The 19,479-nt window shown below is 41.0% G+C and overlaps 1 protein-coding gene across 1 annotated transcript; it reads right to left on the bottom strand.

Annotated features, from left to right (window-relative positions):
• Positions 1-1,283: 1,283 nt before the first annotated feature.
• On the bottom strand, positions 1,284-4,464 carry LOC146967635 (ectonucleotide pyrophosphatase/phosphodiesterase family member 7-like). The gene is made up of 4 exons (XM_085761594.1): positions 3,970-4,464; positions 2,633-2,778; positions 1,817-2,449; positions 1,284-1,535 (listed from the first exon to the last, which is right to left on the bottom strand). The coding sequence occupies exons 1-4, from the start codon at positions 4,244-4,246 to the stop codon at positions 1,308-1,310; spliced, it is 1,284 nt and encodes a 427-aa protein (XP_085617720.1). The 5' UTR covers positions 4,247-4,464; the 3' UTR covers positions 1,284-1,307.
• Between the last annotated feature and the right edge of the window lie 15,015 nt (positions 4,465-19,479).

Here is a 19,479-nt window from a genome sequence, read left to right as displayed (position 1 = left end):
GAACAGTTGTTATTATTTTAAGCAAACAAACTTGCAATATAGTCATGAGTGACTAACAAACGAATCCAATTGTTTGTACTATTTTATGTCTTAAAATGAGCAATTATTATTACCTCTGTTGCGCTTTGATTGAAAAAAATGTTGAAAAATACAGATGGAATAGTTACTTCAACAACATTACAGCAACATCACAGCCTATATTTGTTACGTTTGTTTTGGAAAATCTGAATTTTCATTTTGTGCATGTGTGTTGATCCCTGATTTCTTAGGGGAACATTGATATCAGTCTCTGCAAACACGTGTGAACTGTATAGTTGTCTTTAGTTTTGATTAGGGGAGGCTTTGATGCTGTCTTATCTTTTGTAACCACATTGTGAAAGGGCAATATGATTGGAGTGATTCCACTGAAGCACAGACTGCGTGTGTGCAGGGACAGAGGAAGAAAGAAGAAATAGCAGCAGAACGTCTTAACAGTCGAGGCTCACAGAAGTCCAGAGTGCATCTTGCTATGAAACAAACTGACATGAAGATACCAAAATCACTGTTTTTAGTTGCAGAATCAATATGGCTAAGTAATATTTGTGCGGGAAACCTAAACGGAACGGAATAACTTATTTTTACTTTATTTTCCCCTGTGACTCTACGTTTTGAGATTGCTTTCCGAATTCATTATGCTCTAGTCCCTTTACACATTTTGTAAGTAACTGCAATGACAAACACAAGCACAAGAATCCCAATTACTGCTGACAAGCCAATCACTATGTCCATCATGTTCTCTGGATCTGCAGACAAGACAGAAAAAGTGTATAAGTAACCAAATACAAAAAACAATTCCCATCATTAAAAATTCTGATGATGATTCAAAAATCTCAGACTACAATAACTTTTTTTAAACTGATAAGATATGACCTCACAGCAGTTAGATAATGTAAAAGAGCCCATGGCAATGTCAGGGTTGAAGTCTGCTGATGGCTATCACTAGGCTAGATAGTGGTCTCTTATCTTCCCACTATGATATACTGAAGGGTAACAGTGGCTGCCAAATCCACTTTATATATATTCACCACTGCAGAAAGATATCATCTGTATGGAAAAGTCCAACAGAGGTTGGACACCTGATATATCAAATAAATAGAAGAGATAAATGCAATACATGTTTCAAATTTAAGGCTGGAATTGTTTGTGTTTCAGTGGTCAAGGTGAACTAAACATTACTGCCAGTGGAAACAAGCAAGACAATAAGTCTATATACATGATAATGTAAATGGTACTTTCACCTTAACAAAAAATATTGTGTTGTCTTTCCCTCACTTACGTTCCAGCAGCATGGTTTTGGTCTTGTTCAAGTTTCCATCGTGGATTTCTGGTTTTATTCCCAGTAGGTGACACATCAGTGGGTATAAATCAACCATATCCAAGGGATCCACCTTCGCGTTCTTCTGGAAGTCAGGCCCCACTGCCCTGAAGAAGGCTTTCATGTCCATGACTTCATTATCATAGCCGTGGTCTCCTTTGTTGGGGTTCAGAGGTAAAAACTATGGACACAGAAACAAGACAGTTCATAAGAGTCAAGGTCCCCTGACAGATTCAAACTCAGACTTTCAGTAAAATAGCAGGATATGAGAACTATTGACACTGCATGATCATGTGATAACCTTTAAATTAAAGGTCCATAAAGGGAAAACCAATACAACATCAGCCTCAAAGATACATCTGTAGGTCTGTTGAGTACTGAGTACCCCACTAAATACGATTCATATTAACTTTCCTAACATACAGAACTCTTCAAAGCTTAAAAACACCCTCTAACTCTCACCCCATTGACAAGATATCCAGGGTCAGCAATGAGGATGATGGGCAGGAGTCGAGGATGTTTACTGTAGTGCAGCCTGGCTGGCATCTCCTCCTTTTTATACACATGAAGGTTAGGGTGGGCTCCCTTCAAAGCCTGGTACACCTTCTCCAGCTTCCCTTCTTTAGGAAGCAGCATCCCAGCAGGACCGTAATCCAACAGCTGGAACTGAATGTCTCTGAAGCTGAAGCCAGGGATTTTAGAGAGGATGATCTCCTCGACCAGTCCACCCCGCAGAACTGTACTCATACCGTGGTCAGCAGTTATGATAATGTTGAGGCGGTCTGTGAGGCCATGGTCATGGATCTTCTCCCGGATGTAGCCTATAGTGCGATCCACTTGTTGAACCATCTCCCGCCGCTCTGGTGAATCTGGTCCATGCTCGTGCCCAGCCAAATCTGGTTCTCCAAAGTACAAGGAGACAAAGTCCAGGTCCTGCTGGTGGAACCACTCTCCAATCACCTTGTCAACGTTCAGCCTCCAATCTGTCTCGTTGGAATGGTCATAGAAAGGACCTTCCACTTGTCCCACCCCCACTTTCTCTCCCTTGTAGACAGCTGCTGTGCCGGGGAAATGCAGAGACCCTGCTTTCAGCCCCTGGGGAAAGAAAAGACACTTTAAATGTAAGAAAATGAACCTTCAAAACTTCTTTAATAAGACATTAATGAGTATTTAATTGGTAGAACAAACACAAATACAAGTGTGGTAAGCCTGAACCTGTCTGACTCTTCTGCAACCCTGCATGGATAAGTGGTACGGCTAATGGCTGGATGGACAAACCTGTCTCTGTGCTGTTATCCAGATGGGTAAGCTGCCGTTGTCCCAGTAGCTATCGACAAACTGAGTCGCGTGGTACTGCTTCTTCTCCTGAGTGGTGGTGTTGAACCACATGTTGTGGATCACTCCATGATTCTCAATATGTCGCCCTGATAAAAGACAAAGACAAACAGATAAAGAAAGCTAGACGTATGCAAATCTGACGTTCGCTTGCAGATGATCAATGGACTGCTCATACTCACAGAGGATATGTAATATTTGATAGATTAGAGTTGGGTCATTTTAAAAAGGAGGATCCTGTTGGTCAAGATTCATACAACTATAAAATGATATTAATTAATATTTCAAAGGAAGTGGGTAATGAATTTGGCCACAGTTCTCGGCTGTGGAGATCGAGGGTTGGTTGTCTGGCTCCCACATTAAGACCCATTTTTTGGCTTTTAATTAGCACTTAATCTGTTTTTAATATACATTCGATAACCCTGGGATTTAATAATTTTTATCTCTTCTTTTGATTAATTGAAGTGTATGATGTTGCATTGTATTGATGTTGGTTTATGCCTATTTGACTTGTTGACTGTGAAGCACTTTGGTGCAAATGCTCTTTGCTTTTAAGGTGCTATAAATTAAACTTAAACTTAAACTTAAACATGTTCTTGGGAAAAAATTTTCCATATCTGAAATCCTGTATGTGTTGTCTACTACACGTAAAATGAGTAAGAGCTGAAGATTTGAAAGACATGACAGAAATTCCATACATGGTTATTCTGCTGTTCAATGTGATAGCACTGGTGACAGACAAATGGCACATCTCCCCAATTATCTGGAACTCAACTCTGCTCAGTGAAACGAGAGACCGTGGTGTCCCCGAGGATGGAACGTAGGAGGACCAATTAGTGCCAAAAGCAATAATTAATACACGTTTACAAACAAACTGATGCATTCTGCATTGAAGTCCTTGTGAGCACCAAACCCAGACCTGGAAATTTGGCCCTGTTCCTTCCCTCTCTTTTTTTGACTGTTTTTTGGGGGGCTTTGATGCCTTTAGTTAATATGATAGTCAGAGAGAGACAGGAAATGGGGAATATGAACTGGGGTTGGCTGCAGCAAGGACTAATAGCTTCTGTATATGGGGTGTCTGCTCAACCCAAAGAGCTGTACCATGCCCCGGCCCTGTTCCTTCTTAACATATTGTGATATAAACCATCTTTTACATATAGAAAAGGAAACCCAAATGTTATATACTAATACATACAAACTCTGAGCCTTCTCCAGAAGATAATGTTTTGCACAGCTTTAAAAGTTACGTACATACTGTGGATGCTAAGCTGTGGTTTTACCTGTCAGCATTGTGAAGTGTGAAGGGCTGGTAATGGTGAGGAAGGCTGGAGTGACGTAGGCCGCCTTCACCCCATCCTGAGCCATCTCATCCAGGTTTGGGGTGTCAACATCTCGGTCGTAGTCCCAGCGGAATCCGTCGAAGGAGATCAGCAGAAGTTTGTTTCTGGTGGACCTTGTCACAACTGACTTCAGATCAGAAACATAGGTCCTCGGCGGGGCAGCGACACAGGGAGAGCTGGCAGTTAGGCCGAGGATAGTGAGACAGACCAGCAGCATGACTGAGGGTTAGACCTTGTATCCCGAAATCCACTGAATTACAATTTATCAAGACCTCTCTCTTCTACCTGCCTTAATTTAGTCTAAATTAAATCATTTATATCTGTCTGCAATGTTACGCCACGCTAAACGCTAAATATTTTACACGAAAAATCTAATTGTTCCTCTGCTCCAACTGCAAAAGTACAACATTACCCCGAGGCTAATATGAGACTGTGCTGTGCAATTCACTGTGCAGTCTTAACTCGTGTTTTGATATGGGATATTATTTAACCCTTATCTATCCTTTCAAAGAGGGCAAGTTTTATGTCTTTATTAGTGATATACAGTGTTGATAGCGAGAGAGAGAACATTGTGCATGTGTGCATGTGTGAGATTGCTGAGAATAACTGTCAACCCCTTGGACCTGCATGTCCAACAGGAGTGAAGAGGTGAATTCACTTAGGAAAATATACAATAATCTTAAAAGGAGTGCAGCTATTTGTAAGTGCTGGTATCGCTTCAGAGCATTAGCAGTAACAGCTGTTTACTTGCCAGTCTGGAAGAAATGTGAGCTCAGCATTAAACTTCATGTCTTTACTCACCAAAAGTTTTCTCCAGAGCTGGAAATGAACTCGCCTCTTGTCTATATCGCGTTTTCTTCTGCTTAAGTTAAAGTTCAAAATATCAGCCCATCTAACCTTTCTGATAGCAACTCATTGTAGCCTTCACACTGCCTTATCAATACTCAACCTTTTATCTTATAGGCTAGTCAGAGCAATAATCACCACCACCTTACCACGTTCCTGTCATTTAAATCCATTTTGTCTGAGTCAGTTTGTATTAGTCTACATAGGCTATGTGTGCGTATTTAAACAGCCATCTCAATATACTTGCTGTACTCATCTAAATACACACATTCAGAACTGGTAGCTGTCCAAGACAATCACAGCTGGACAAAGAGTCCATTTCATTTATGCACTAACATATATGTCCACATTTTTACATCTGTTCACACTGCAGTAAGTAGTGGTAATGACCTTTGATTAATAAGTGCGTTTCTATTGTTTCATTAGACAGTACTTTGAACAAGGAGGACCCAAGCATGAATTGTTACAAACTCTGTCTCCTGTTCTCTGAGGCAAAAAGAAAGTGAGAGGACAAACAAGATGGGAACTAAATGATCAGCAAACTGTGAAGAGGTTTGACACACACTTTGAGACATGAGTAGAATTCTACACAAGTATGATATGAATCTGGTTTAGCGGTAGTTTGGAAGATGAAGTTGAATATATGATATGACTACTCTACTCTGCATGTTATTGATTAACATAATGAAATAGTCAATGAATTAACCATTAATAATTCAAGTCAAAATGTGGAATGACCGAGTTGAGGTCATACTGTTGAGGAAATGGATTTTACAGTCTGTGGATTCTGTGATTCTGTAAACACGGCACAGTGGTTTGTTTGTTTTGACTGTTTCCAACACCACCTGCTTCACTTCCTTGGACATCTTGCAAATGAGTGAAATGTTGAGGTGAATGCCACTGGGCCACTTTAAAGTAGGACTAAAGATTTACTTGGCTGTCATCCAGTGTTGGTTCCTGCTGTTACAAATCCCACTCCTGAGGACTTTGAGCTTTGATGTCTCTTAAAAAGGCCAGTTTCTAACAATCGTCTACAAGGGAAATGTTGATTGTGATCACAGTGAACATAAAAACTGACCTACCCACTTGTCCACCTTTGCAGCCTTGTTTAATTTCATGCTCTTACAACTTGTTACTAACTTTCGAAGAAGACAGGCTTTTGTATAGCTCAGAGCTAAATCACACTACAGGTTGAAGTTTAGTAGTAGCTAGAAACATTGTGATTTAATAAAGTTCCAAGTTGCACAAGTTGTTAAGTCTTACAAAACTCTTGTTCCCAGTTGAGCTTGTATGTATAGTGTAATTAAAACAGTCACTCTTCAATGTCATTTAACCACGATACACTGCAGATTTGGAGGAAAAGTACTATATTAAACTAGTGATAAACATAACGATGTTAAACCAGAATCTGATCATCCATCAAGACACCCAATCAAAAACTCAACAGTAGAAAACAAAGAACCCAGACAATACTTTTGATAACCAGCAGGTGGCGACTCCACTCTATGAGCCAGTGGTTCAGACTGTCAGTGAAGTACTCATCTTTCCGTGTCCACTCCTCCTATGTCCTCTCTGGTTCTGTCTTCACCTCTCTGCTGAGAATGAAATCAGAATAGGGGAGAATGAAACTGTCAAAATGTGTCATGCTACATTAAAACATACTGAAAAGTAGCTACTGGTACTCAGAAATTTTCTGACTTCCATGGGGAAGAAATTAACAAAAATGATTATTGATTTAAATTTGCCATATTTTCTTTCCTGTTTTGATGAACAAAGTTAATACCAACATTGATACCAAACAGATTGTGTCTGTCAAAATATAGCCTATAGGTTCATACATCTTTGTGTGTATGTTATTTATCTGTTCAGTATTTAAATCCTGATTCAAAATGTGAGCCATTAAACAAATGCAAAGAATGCAGCTGGTGAGTGTTTTCTAAACTCCACAGGATTAGGTCCAGCTTCACTCCCATGGCCTGATTGAAAGTATTTTACTGAAAATGCCCTTTAATGAAACCAGAGATGGTTACTGCTGTCTGCCTCAAAAGTCACACAGGGAATGAGGTGCAGTATAACTGCCAGCCACAGCACAGAGACATGAATCATAGTTATTACACTCACATTATGTTGGTGAGCAAAATAAATGAGTTTATCTTCTATTTCTGCACAGACCAACACTTAAGAGCATTTTGAACTAGACTGATATGGGTTTTATTTGCACAGTTTTTCACTATAAAAGGCTTATACATCCCCACAGCAACATTTACCCCCCGCCTGTCTCCTGTGGAAACCATGATGATAACATGATATTAGTCAAAGCCAGACTCATTCATTCAAGACTGGAAGGAAACAGCTCTCCATTTGGTCTGATTCCTACTTGAATTTTTTAGTAACTTTTGAAAAGAAACGACAACCGTGTAATATTTAAGAAAACTTTCATAGTACCTGTGCAGCATCGTAAATCACTTCACGACAGCATCTGACATTATATCAGCAAAATGGCAGGACAGTACAGAAGATATCAAGATGCAGTGAACACAGTCTCATGTCAAAACCACACACTTTAAGTGCTGCCACTGGCTCCTGAAACTGGATTTGAAATTTCTTTTGACCACACTAGAAAAGCTGTCTGAGCTCAGCCCATGCCTGTATACCCATTCAAGATCCATCCCAAGATCAATCAGTGTTTTCCACCATACAGCACATTTCCAGGTTTTCTATAGTGTCCTATGGAGACTGTCCTCCTGTGGAGGCAGTTGGTTGCAACCCAGAATTTGATTTGGGCACAGTGAAACAGTAGTTAATAGCACAGAATTTTCTCAAGAAGTGTATTTTTTTTTATGTCTTATAATAAATGCATGTAGCCTACAACATAAGTGAAAGAATACCTTTTTTTTTTTTTTTACTTGTGTTTGGGGGCTTTAAGGCCTTTAATTGATAGGACTCCTGCTGTAGAGCGACAAGAAGTGGGGAGACAGAGAAGGGGGATAATATGCAGCAAAGGGCCACTGATGGAATCGAACCAGGGGCGCTGCGGCAAGGACTATAGCCTATACTATACTGTGACCTGTTTGAGTTCCTATGTGAATGTATCTTGCGGGAGAATTACATTACAGAATTACAACTACCTCGTGAAAATAATATAAAATGCACTAAGACTTAATTTAGCAGCAGAATCTCAAGATCATGAAGTTATTGACACATCTCTGATATTGAAGTTATCTGAGAACTGTCATCTACTGTCTCTTTAAAATTTCTGCTTTACAGGACATGAACAAAAGTACTAAACTAATAATCTAAATTGTCACTGAGGGTGTCAAGTTCACTCTTGGACACAGAAAAAAAAAGAAAGTGTCACAATCTGCTGTTTTATTTTGAAACTACTTACTCTTGTGTGCCTTCTGCCATTTCTATTGAAGCCTCGCCCCAATTAGCTCCACCTGGTCCTGGTGATCCCTGCATTCTCTGCGTGTTTAGTCTCTGTGTTTGTCTCAATCTTGTGCGTGTGTTCCCTTGTGTTCCACATTTGCTGGATGCTGTGTCAGTTGCCGAGTGTAACCCTCTACCTGTGTTCATTTCCCTATTGTTTGTTCCTGGATACCTGCCTGCCATCTTGTCATCTTGTCAACCACTTCATCACTTCTTCATTAAAGGAGACTTCACTGCTTCAGTCTGCCTGCATGTCTGCATTTGGATTTAAAAGAAGACAGTTAAAGTGAAGAAAAGAAAAACTCAAAAGACATTCCATCACATTTTCACAAAGATAAACCTCAACACGTACACCTATCCATCCGTACAGTCTCTGTAGCGTCACCGCCGTGCTCCTCCATTATTTCCGGGCTCTCTGTCCCCCTCTGCTGCATATCACCTGCAAGATCCACTCAAACACACATGGCAATATGCATTTTCTGTGGGCGTGTATATATATGCCTGCTCATTGAGTGGGCGTTCAGCCTATGTTTCACATTTCCTGATATTGTAATTAAGCAGTTGAGCGAGAGGAATAAGACGGAGAGATAACGGAGCAACATCCATCCGAGTGACGACCATCAAACTCTTCCAAGTGGTGTAATGTCTTGGCGTTTTATTGCCCACACACATGCTGCTAGCACTTTCCCTGCTTTGTAAACCATGAGCAGTTTAATTACCTGCATTTAAGATCCAGTTCGTTAGATGAGGAGGAGGAGGAGGAGGAAGAGGAGGAGGAGAATGGCAAGCAGAGAGGAAGAGAGTGGGGAGAAAGAGATTCACCAGCTGCTGATGGTTCTGCAGTTGTACTCTTATGGCTTATGCATGTGTTTATTTAGTTCATAAATCAGTTACATCTTTTTCATAGATGCTGCTTCAGTATTAGTCTTCATATTTCCATATTTTGCGTGTACATACAAGAATGTGATTAGGTTTGCATTGCAGAGCTGCGTGTTTGCATGTCTGTAAACATGTTGACTGAGGAGGAGGAGGAGCGAGGGGACGGTGTGAATGTGTATACATGTATATGCGCGTGTGCATGTGTTCGCGGCACTATCGCCCCAGTCTGTGCTGCAGTGACAGTGATGTATGGGTAATTTAAAAAGTCGTTCTTTTCCACAGAGCGGTCTGCAGTCAGGCCAGCCAACCGCAGCCCATTCGCCTACAGCACTGAGAAAACTCATCTACATCCACTCGCAGAGGGAGAGGGAGAAAGGTGGCACAGCACACACATTACAGTGTATAAGTAAACACGCAATTCTCACGTTTCTTGTACAAACATTTTTAATTAACTTGAATTCAATATCACCTTTTTTTCCTCTTTTTTTCCCCTCTCATTTGTTTTTTGTGTGCGTTGTTGTCATGTGACCTCAGAGCCTCCAATATGGACAGCAAAAGGGCCAAAGGGTCAGTGGCATTGTCCTGGAAACCACTTTGCTTGTTTGCTCTGCTCTTCGGCCTCTGGCGGTTCAGGCCATTACTGAGGAAGAGGAGGTGTGTGTGTATGTGCGTGTGTGTGTAGATGGCGCCATATGATTCTAAGGGACTGGCTACAAGCTGAGACATACAGGCCAGACACACATAGATAACCGTTCGCTCTATGGTTCTCATTCATGTCTGGGATACACCCTTTACAGTTAACATGTGAAACCTCGAGGACATTTAAGTCACAACAATCTGTAGTGCTTGGAGTAATCACAGTACTTTTATACTATTATATGTTGACAGTTTCTTCTATCTGAAATGAATAGGTCTTGGTGGAAGGAGGATGTGTTATTTTTGTGAGGAAAAACGCAATTCACTAATCAAAACTTTTTTCTGGAAACTGCTGGGGCTTCTCCACCTAGGCCTTATGGTCTGGACGCAGAGACAAGATAATAAAGTGAATTTTATAATACTCAAGTGCAAAAAGAACAAACGGACTGTAAATGGAAAGAAACACAACAACAACAAAGTGAGTTTATTAAGAAGAAAATGAATAAACTCAGAGGGCTGGAGGTTCAGGCCAAACTGGACAAAAGAGTGGAGAGTCACTGAGTCAGGCTGCACTGACCATTGTACTCAGCTCTCTCTCCAGACTAAACTTCCTAACAAAATCTAAATCTCAGAATAAAAGAAATTCCTCATACTTTGTTCAAATGTCCACACATGTGTTACACTTTATATTCTCTCTAGATACATGTAGTGAGATGCTCTAGGCATGCTGCCAGGGTTTCTTCTCCAGTCATCGACTGCTTCCAACTTTATTTGTAGAGAACATCAACAATAAAACAATTCAAAATGCTCTAAATGAGACCTAAAAGCCATCATAGTAAAAAAAAAAAATTAAAATTTGACTTAATACCAGACAGCAGCAAAGAGACGTAGTTTGTTCTAGCATGTAAAAGTGCTTTGCAGTTGAGCAGACCTACTTGTTCCAAATAAAATCTGGATGCTGATGGAGGTTTGCTTGAGCTTCAGTCTCACAGGGCCGTTGCTAGGAATTCTGGGCCCCCTGAAAGAATACCAAAGTGGGCCCCTGACTTTTCCACTTTTTTTCTTAGACTACGTATGTATTATCATTTTTTATTTAGCCTACTTTATTTTGATGCTAATGCAGCATTACTATAAGTATTAGTCAGGGTCTTATGCAGAATAATTCAGTCTGGGGTTTTTTGTGGGCCCTACTGGGTGCTGGGCCCCTAGAATTATCATCACCTTTCTCCCCTATACAACGGCCCTGAGTCTCATCAGGTGGATGTTTTGCTTTGTTCCTGGAGTGTTTATTTAACCTATCACTTATGATTATCACTGCAGCATGTTCACAGTTCCTGGACCATCACACAGACCATATATGGAATATTTTTAGGTGTGGACCTGGAGCCCAGGAACCCAAACTGAAAAAAGGCCCCTGCTTATGTTATTCAAGTCAATTTTGAAAACTCTGACCGTCTCTGTGTCCTTGTGCCTTTCTACCAGTTGCAATGGAGTGGACGAACAGACAGCGGAGCTTCCCTCCTGTTGGGTCTGTGATGGATGAGGGCTGCATGTGATCACTCCACGATGACACTCATCTAATCCTCTCCTCTCTGGCACTACTCCCCCTTGTTTCCCTCTCCTCTGCTGGTTCATTCTCCATTCCTGTGTCTATGCTTTTCTCGTCTAACTCTTTGTCATTTCCTCTTTTCCTCCCTCTCCAACCCTCCTTTATCTCACCCCCCTTCTCTCTTTCTCTTTGTTACTTGTCTTCTTTTCCCCCTTCACCCCATCTTTTCTCACCTTTTTCCTCACATCTTCCTCAATCCTCCACCTCCTCCTTCTTCCTCCTCCTCCCCCTCCTCCTCCTCCTCTCTCCTGTCCAAAGGAGGGATGTGGGTTAATCTGGGGGTTAATGCTTTGTGCTCTGTGGTGTCAGTGCTATTGCAATGACAGATCCTGACAATGGTGTTCATGGGAATTGCAGTATGTTTATGCTAATCTCTTCCTGCATCCATGTCGGGGAGATAGAACTGTCATGATACCCACACTGACACACATACACACAAGCATAAACACATTATACAGAGTCTTTGGACAATGTTCAGGTGTCTGCATCCAAATGATTCATGAGTATTCTGCATTTTCTTATTCTCTCAAATCTTATTCTGTCCTGTCTCATGCAGTATCCCAGGGGCGTGTCCAGACATTTTTGATAGGGGTGGCCCAAGTGGGGTACTGACTTATGGTGGGGTGACATGAAGCCTGAGCATGAATGCCTGCATGCACACATTACATACTCATGTATGCACATGCAAACACACACCCACACAGTTTTGTCTGCAAAACCCATATCTACTTCAATTACTAACACTGCAAGAAAAACTAGACCTATTAGTCAAAATGCAGGAGTGGCAACATACAATTGTGATAGAAAACCTAATGTTTATTCCTGAAAAAAAAAAAAAAAAAACAAACAAATTACTCATGTAATCACAGCAGATACACGGATTCAAAGCAGTGCAACGCAACTAAACACTGAGACCCTGCTAACTGCTAAGTATCCTCCTACATCTGTTTAGATGTTGGTGTTGGTGTGGTCCTTACTCCTCAGTAGGCTACCACAAAAAAAAAACAAACAAAAAAAACAAAAGCCAGTATAAACAATGTATAAAATGATGATCATATTTTGGGGTGGCACCTAGGGTGGCCAATCAGATTTTTAGGGGTGGCCTGTGCCACCCAAGGACACCTCCTGAACACGCCACTGCAGTATCCACTGCAGTTCAGCTCTTTGTCTGGATGCTTGGTGTCACCTTTGTTGGGGAAACTTAGGACCCAAACGCAGATGAAGACACAGGGGAGCAGGTACAAAGTAATTTATTTGAAAAAAGGTACAACAAAGTCAAAAAGGTGTCTAACTGTCTAACAAAATACCATGGGCCAAAAACCCCAGAAGGCACAATAAGGGGACACAAAAGAGGTCACCAGAAAAGTGCAAAAGAAACCAAATACTCACAATAGGGCCTAAGAAGGGACATAGAGGAGAAACCAACAAACTGACTGAGACCATGAGGATGACAAGGTGGATGAGACACATTGGCAAAGACAAAAAGAAACACAGACTAAATTAACACAGGGTTAATGACAAATGAGACAGGGTGTGGAAGACAAAGACGGCAGGAAAAAGACAAGGACAAAGTGATTTCAAAATAAAACAGGAAACCTCAAACTAAACAGGGAAACACATGAAGGACATGACATAAGGAGCCTGATTCTGTCACAGCCGAATGCAGAAGAAAACATTCCTTACATCATCTCGCCACCACCTTAATTCTCCATAACTTGTTCATGCTGTTGATCATTCAACTGTCTAGTAGCCTATTAGTGAATCTGTGTCAACTGCAGCTTCACAGGAAGTGGAACCTATAACCTGGTCTTCTGCTACTGGAGTAAATCCACCTTGGTTCAACCAAGGTTGAACATGTTCTTCATTCTGAGATACGTTTCTACTCACTCAAGAGAGTCTGAATCTATGGAGCTCCAGCCAGTTTGTCCATTCTCCTCTGACCCCTTTCATCAACAGTGTGTTTCTATCCACATAGCTGATTGGATGTTTCTTATCACTGTCTCTTTGAGCAAAAGTCTGGAGACTGCTGTGTGTAAAAATCAAGATATCAGAAACATTTAAAAATACATGAAGTTGCATTGTGTAAGAGAGAGGAAATATTTATGATTCTGCACTGTTTTTGTGTCAGAAATCAAATATAACCAACTTAATTTCTCTGATTTCCAAGAGATGTATTCCACCCAGTGAAGCAATGTGGATTGTCGACTAATGAGAAGCTTGTTCAAATAACTCAGCTTGGTATCAAAATGACCTATTACCTACAAATAAGGTTGTGCCTATAGTCTCCAGCAGGCCATAGCTCATAAGTAGCACTGTGATGGAGGGAAGGAAGACATCATAACTAACTTCAAGTGTCAAATTGTTTTTCTCAGCAAAGAGAAACATTTTGCTGGAACTTGTTTTCAAATCCTGATCAGGCAGATAACCACAACACCATCCTACCTCCCTGGGAGAAAGAAAAAACAACTTCATCAGTGATACAGATACTGTCAAAAGACAACTGTCTTGTAGTGGTCTCAGAGGACCAATACCAGTTTCTAAACCACTTCTCAGGAGAGGTGGCAAAGACAAATGCTTGGGGGAAGAAAAAAGTCCTATTTAGCGATGAATCCAACTTTTAGACGCATGGAAACAACAGAAAGGCAGCATTGAAACATGGCGGTGGGAATATTCAAGATTAGGCTTTTTTTTTTATTCCTGGAGTTGGACTCCTGCACTGAATCACCCCCACCTTCACCAAAGAGATGCACCACTCTGATCTGCAGAGACATATACACATAACACTCTGGTTTGCACTTTAGTGGAGAAAGATTCATACTGCAGGAGGATAATGACTCAAACACACCCCAAAGCTTTGCAAAAGACCAAAGTTAGTGCTGACTGTCATGGACCTTCCTCTACCGACACCTGACCTCAACCGCATTGAACATTTGTGGGGACACTTGCAAACTGAGGGAGGCGAGCACTCTATTACACCACAAGATTGTCAGGGCATGTGAGGAAAACACAGGTCATCAGGTTTTGTAAAAACATGTTGCTATGCTTACCTTCATGTAGTCATTAAATCAAAAAAGTGGACAAACATTAAAAAAAAAAAAAAAAAAAAAAACTTAAACATTGGCCACAACCACTAACATTAGGGTTTTGCCAGTATATAGGAAAAGATACAACTGGAATTTACTCCTGGGTCATTGATGCATGACACATTTCTATCCTAATGGGAGGGGCCCTCTCCTGGATACCAATGCCCCCACTCACAGGGCTCAAGGGGGTCACTTATAACCAGCCAATTATAATTTCACTCTTCACAGCTTTTGGATGCTGTAAATGGTGTAACCGCAATATATATTTAATGGAAAAAATATATATTAGACTGACAGAAAGAGGTGCTGTCAGCTATAGTCTGTGGATTGTATACAATACTGAATGGACACTGTGACAAGCTTTTAATTGTGTGAATGATCAAAGTGCTGTTGGCAATAAAACTGACAAAATGGATTCATTACCGCAGAGTTTTAAGAAAGCTGTCAGAGTTTAAAAATGCAAGTTAAAAGAACGAGTGTTCCACCCCTTGTTAGTGTGGCAGGAAAACATCCGACTCCTTCTGCTTTGCCATCTGCACACACCGAGGCTCGCGCACCAGTATGGATACTACTTTTTTTGGAAGGTGGAAAAAATAAGTGTAATTACAGGTAACGGCACATTTTTCAGAAGTGTGAGGGAGACATGGTACAGATCATCACAATAATATTTCAGTGCGTTATGCAAAAAAAAAACCTGCTGCTGCTCATTAGCAGAGAATGGAAATAATGTATTCATCGGTTTATTTTTAGATGCAGCTATCACAGGGGATCAAATGTAAATATAAACAGCGAGAACTGAAGAACGCCAGAACCAGTGGCCATTAGTGGAGCTGCACTGGCATGTACATGTACCCACCGACTGTATCTGCTCACAGTATGCATACACAGTGATTACTAATAGCCAGGTAGGGGCTGCAGCAGGTATAGGCAGCAGCTTAGAGCTTGTGGCTGTGGCACCTTGATGACCACCACTAAGGGGCAGCTATCAACATGCCACTGTGTTTGACTTCTTGTGTGTGAACATGTGCGTGTGTGTGATTGATAGGCCTTAGTCATGGCGTGTAGCTTGTAAATAAATATGTCTGTCCATGAATCAGGGGTGAGCCGGCTCAGACTGCGGAGGGGCTGACACATGGTGAAGTCTCATTTCATTTATAAGCAGCGGCTAACCAAAACACAGAGTGGAAACAGGGGACATGGCTGACAGCTTTGTGTGGATATGTGTCAAAGAGAGACTAAGAGAGAGAGGCTCCAAGTGGGTCAAGTACCCCCCCCTTGCCCACCCTTCTCTCTTTTCACTTGATGCTTTAATGAATAATATGCTGGTGGACATGGATTGATTGTAGTCCATTGGCAGGCTTGATCAGCAGAGCTTAAAACGCTTCCTCAGAACACCCTTTCCCAGAAGGCTGTGTGAAAATTCACAGCTGGGAAGAGCGCAAGGGGGGATTTTGACAGTGCGCTCACGTCCGGACGGAGTCAGAGGGGATCAACACATATATCAAGGAGTTTTTAACATTTCACTCAATCCTGTTCACTCGCAGCCACAGTGGCCCTCCAGCTACCACGATGACCAGCTGCTGTGAAAAATTGGGGAAAGATCGCAGAGTTAACGTGTGCTCTGGCTCTACATTGTGATACATAGTAAGAAAGGTCCGGTTCAATAGGAATGTGGAACGACTGCAGCGGGAAACTGTCTACAGGGTGGTTTCATGAACTTACTGGATGTTCACACCAAAATCAGGAGGTAAATGCTGCATAAGGTTCAACTTTTTAATGGAGGAACCAGTGTTTTCTCATTGAAACAACATTGCTGAGTAATAGAGATAGAGGTGGTTGTGTTGTGGAACATGGCTATATGTAACTCTCATCTCCCTCGTCTGTTTCTGTCAACGCTCTGTTGAGTCCTGCAGCTCCTCGCCATTTATTGTTTTACACACTGATTGTCTGAAAAACTCAGAGAAAAAAAAATTACAAACACAGAAAGAAACTAATTACTTCAGACAGTTGTGCACCCAGCAGCAGTTACTTTGCAGACAAGAGACAAGAAGAGCAGAGCAGCTCCCAGTATTAGACCCCAGTACGCACAGTATGAACACCAGTCAGAAGACAACAGGCATCTAGTCTGACTTTATTCAGCAGGATAATGATGTGATGTGAATTGAAGTCTGTGATCAGCTCACATCTATAGAATATTATTACTGACAGATCCAGTGATAAAAGACACAGTCACTAAAATAAGTCTGTTTATTACTGTCCAATTTGATTTGTACTCTCTGAACTAAAATAAAGTTTAATAATGGGCTCTATATGTGAAGGAGTCAAATACCACAGGCCCATTTTTATTTTCATGTCACCTCTATACACATATGTATCTATATTTATTATGTTAATATTTATGGTTATTTAAATGGCTTAATATTTATTATGCACATGTATTATGTTGCATTATATTATGTTAATGTTATAATGCATTAACAATTACCTAAACCAACATACCTGCTGACATTGAACTAAAAGAAATGATATTACGATAACTACAGAACACAAGTTAAAAAACTAATTACCAGTGTTTTATCAAAATGAATTACAGTAAATATGGAAGCAACAAAAGTTTCAGTGTCAGTTTTATCTATCAAGCACAAAATCCCAACAGAGGTTATGTCAGGACACTTTTCATACAGCCAAAGGAGAATGTGTGGTTTTCTCCGTGCAGGCTCCAACACTCCACCTACTGACACAAGCAGAGATTTTCTAAATGTGAGTCGCGATAGTGTTTGTGCAGCTGTTTGAGTGGACTGAGTGGAGTTTGGCAGTATAATGAAGTTTCACAAAACTTAGTAAAGCAGACTGTCAAATGGCTACCCTTAAAAATCACTGTCTAACGGGGTTCTGCCCCTCGCTCACTCACAGACACACTCTCTGCTCCCTCTCTCTATCTCAAACACACACACACACACACATGCACACACACACAGCCGCTTGGTCTAGTCTTAGTATTGAGTGGAGATGTGAGACTCACGGCTCCCCTGCAATCTACTGACATTGATCTGAGATAAAGATCAAACTCTGGCCAGACACTCCCAGGAATCCTGCTTTTCATTAACCGTGTGTGTGTAGATCCGTGTGGAAGCATGTACAGTATGTGGATGTGCACGACTGTGACGTCAGGCACATGTGTACATACTTTACAGTGCAGCACAATCACAATGAGTGGAAATCTGCTTTGGTTATTATATTTCTGTGGGTTCTGTGTGTGCATCCAGGTGAGACAGAGCCTCTCTCCTCCTGTGTGTGTGTGCGTGTGTCAGCGTTTCCAAGTATGTGCACAGTGTGCGTATAAAACTGTGTGTGTGTGTGTAGGGGGTCTGTGCAAGTGGTTCCTGAGTGGCACCACCAAACCTGATAGCGGATTGGACCCGAAGAGACGGGCAGGCAATCAGACTCCATCCAGACGACCCAAAGCCAGCAGCGTCTCCTGGTTTTATCAGTTAAAGGACAGTTGGACAGCTCCAGCTCCGGCTCATATACCTGCACCATGGCCAGAGCAACACACACACACACACACACACACACGGCTTCTCACATGCCAGCATTTTCATCTCATCCAGAGTTGTACAATCAACTGTCAGAACATATGAAGATATTACGTGAGGTTAAATTGATCTGAAAATAACAATAATAAGAAAACCCTGAAGTTTGTGATTTAAAATGAATGAACAATTGAAATATCATACTTCAACTGCTTATTGCAAATTTACAACTGTGTTACATGCATAACACATGAAGAATGTTGCATTCGTCAAATGGTCTTTGAGTGATGTTACACTTAAATAAACTTGAACCTAATGTTATATCTGGAGGTATATCAGAAAACAAATGTGTATATCTACACATCCAACAGAAACAAAGTAACAACTACTCTTACATTTCAAAAGTTTTCAAGTACAAGCAAAATTGACTTTTTTCTGACCAACAATTGCCCTCTAAATCAAATCAGAAAACAAAGGGGAGAAATTTATATTTCATATATTTTCTTTGAACTATACTTGAATTTTGCAACTCCAAAAAATTTCAAAGATGAAAGTTCATTTTCATCTGTTTGAACTGAACTGAACTAGTTCTTTTTAAGTGTGTGAACTGGCACAACACTGTCAAGTTCCCATTGTAGTGAGGAAGTAACAGGGAGCCAGTCCTGACTAACAGCAGCTATGACCCAAGAGCCAGCCATTAGCTTCCTGTTGAAGTTTTCACATTTACTCATGTAATCACAGCAGATACACGGATTCAAAGCAGTGCAACGCAACTAAACAGTGAGACCCTGCTAACTGCTAAGTATCCTCCTACATCTGTTTAGATGTTGGTGTTGGTGTGGTCCTTACTCCTCAGTAGGCTACCATGGCATGTAAGCAACATTTCATGCTTTGTCATTTTTTGTGTCTGGTTACCCTGATTGAACTCAGCTGGAAGGTGCTGTCAATCAAACACAGACACTTCAGTAACACTCTACACCTGAAGAGGAGGAAAAGATGAACTTCTGATCATTTGCCAAAGGCCTTTTCTGCTTTAAATGATTCAGTTGATCAAAGGAATTCCCTTTCATTGATTATTTATTCATTTCATTCATTATTAAAGCAATAATATCAGTCCATGTGACACTATTCTGTTTGAAAGGCAGAAAGCAAACATTCTGTAAAAGTTAACCACAAGTAGGAGTCATGAACTTTCTATTTTAGGTAAATTAACAATAACAAAGGAGAACTATGTAATACATTTCCAAACACAGTCTGCAGAAATCCAGAAATGTAGAACACAGCACTTCCCCAGGGTGTACAGACCAGACACTGAACAGCAAAGATTTAAACTCTCATGAACTGACTTGAACTTGAAAAATCAGTAATGAAGCAGGGAAACTCAAACAGCACCAGCCCACTACAGCACATTTAGGTTTTACAGGACAATGAAGTT

Source organism: Trachurus japonicus, chromosome 19 (genome assembly GCF_045865225.1).
Source record: "Trachurus japonicus isolate A0001 chromosome 19, Traja_1.0".
In the NCBI taxonomy this organism is placed as follows: domain Eukaryota; kingdom Metazoa; phylum Chordata; class Actinopteri; order Carangiformes; family Carangidae; genus Trachurus; species Trachurus japonicus.
Note: the sequence above shows the minus strand (reverse complement) of the source record. Positions and strands in the feature narration are given on the sequence as shown.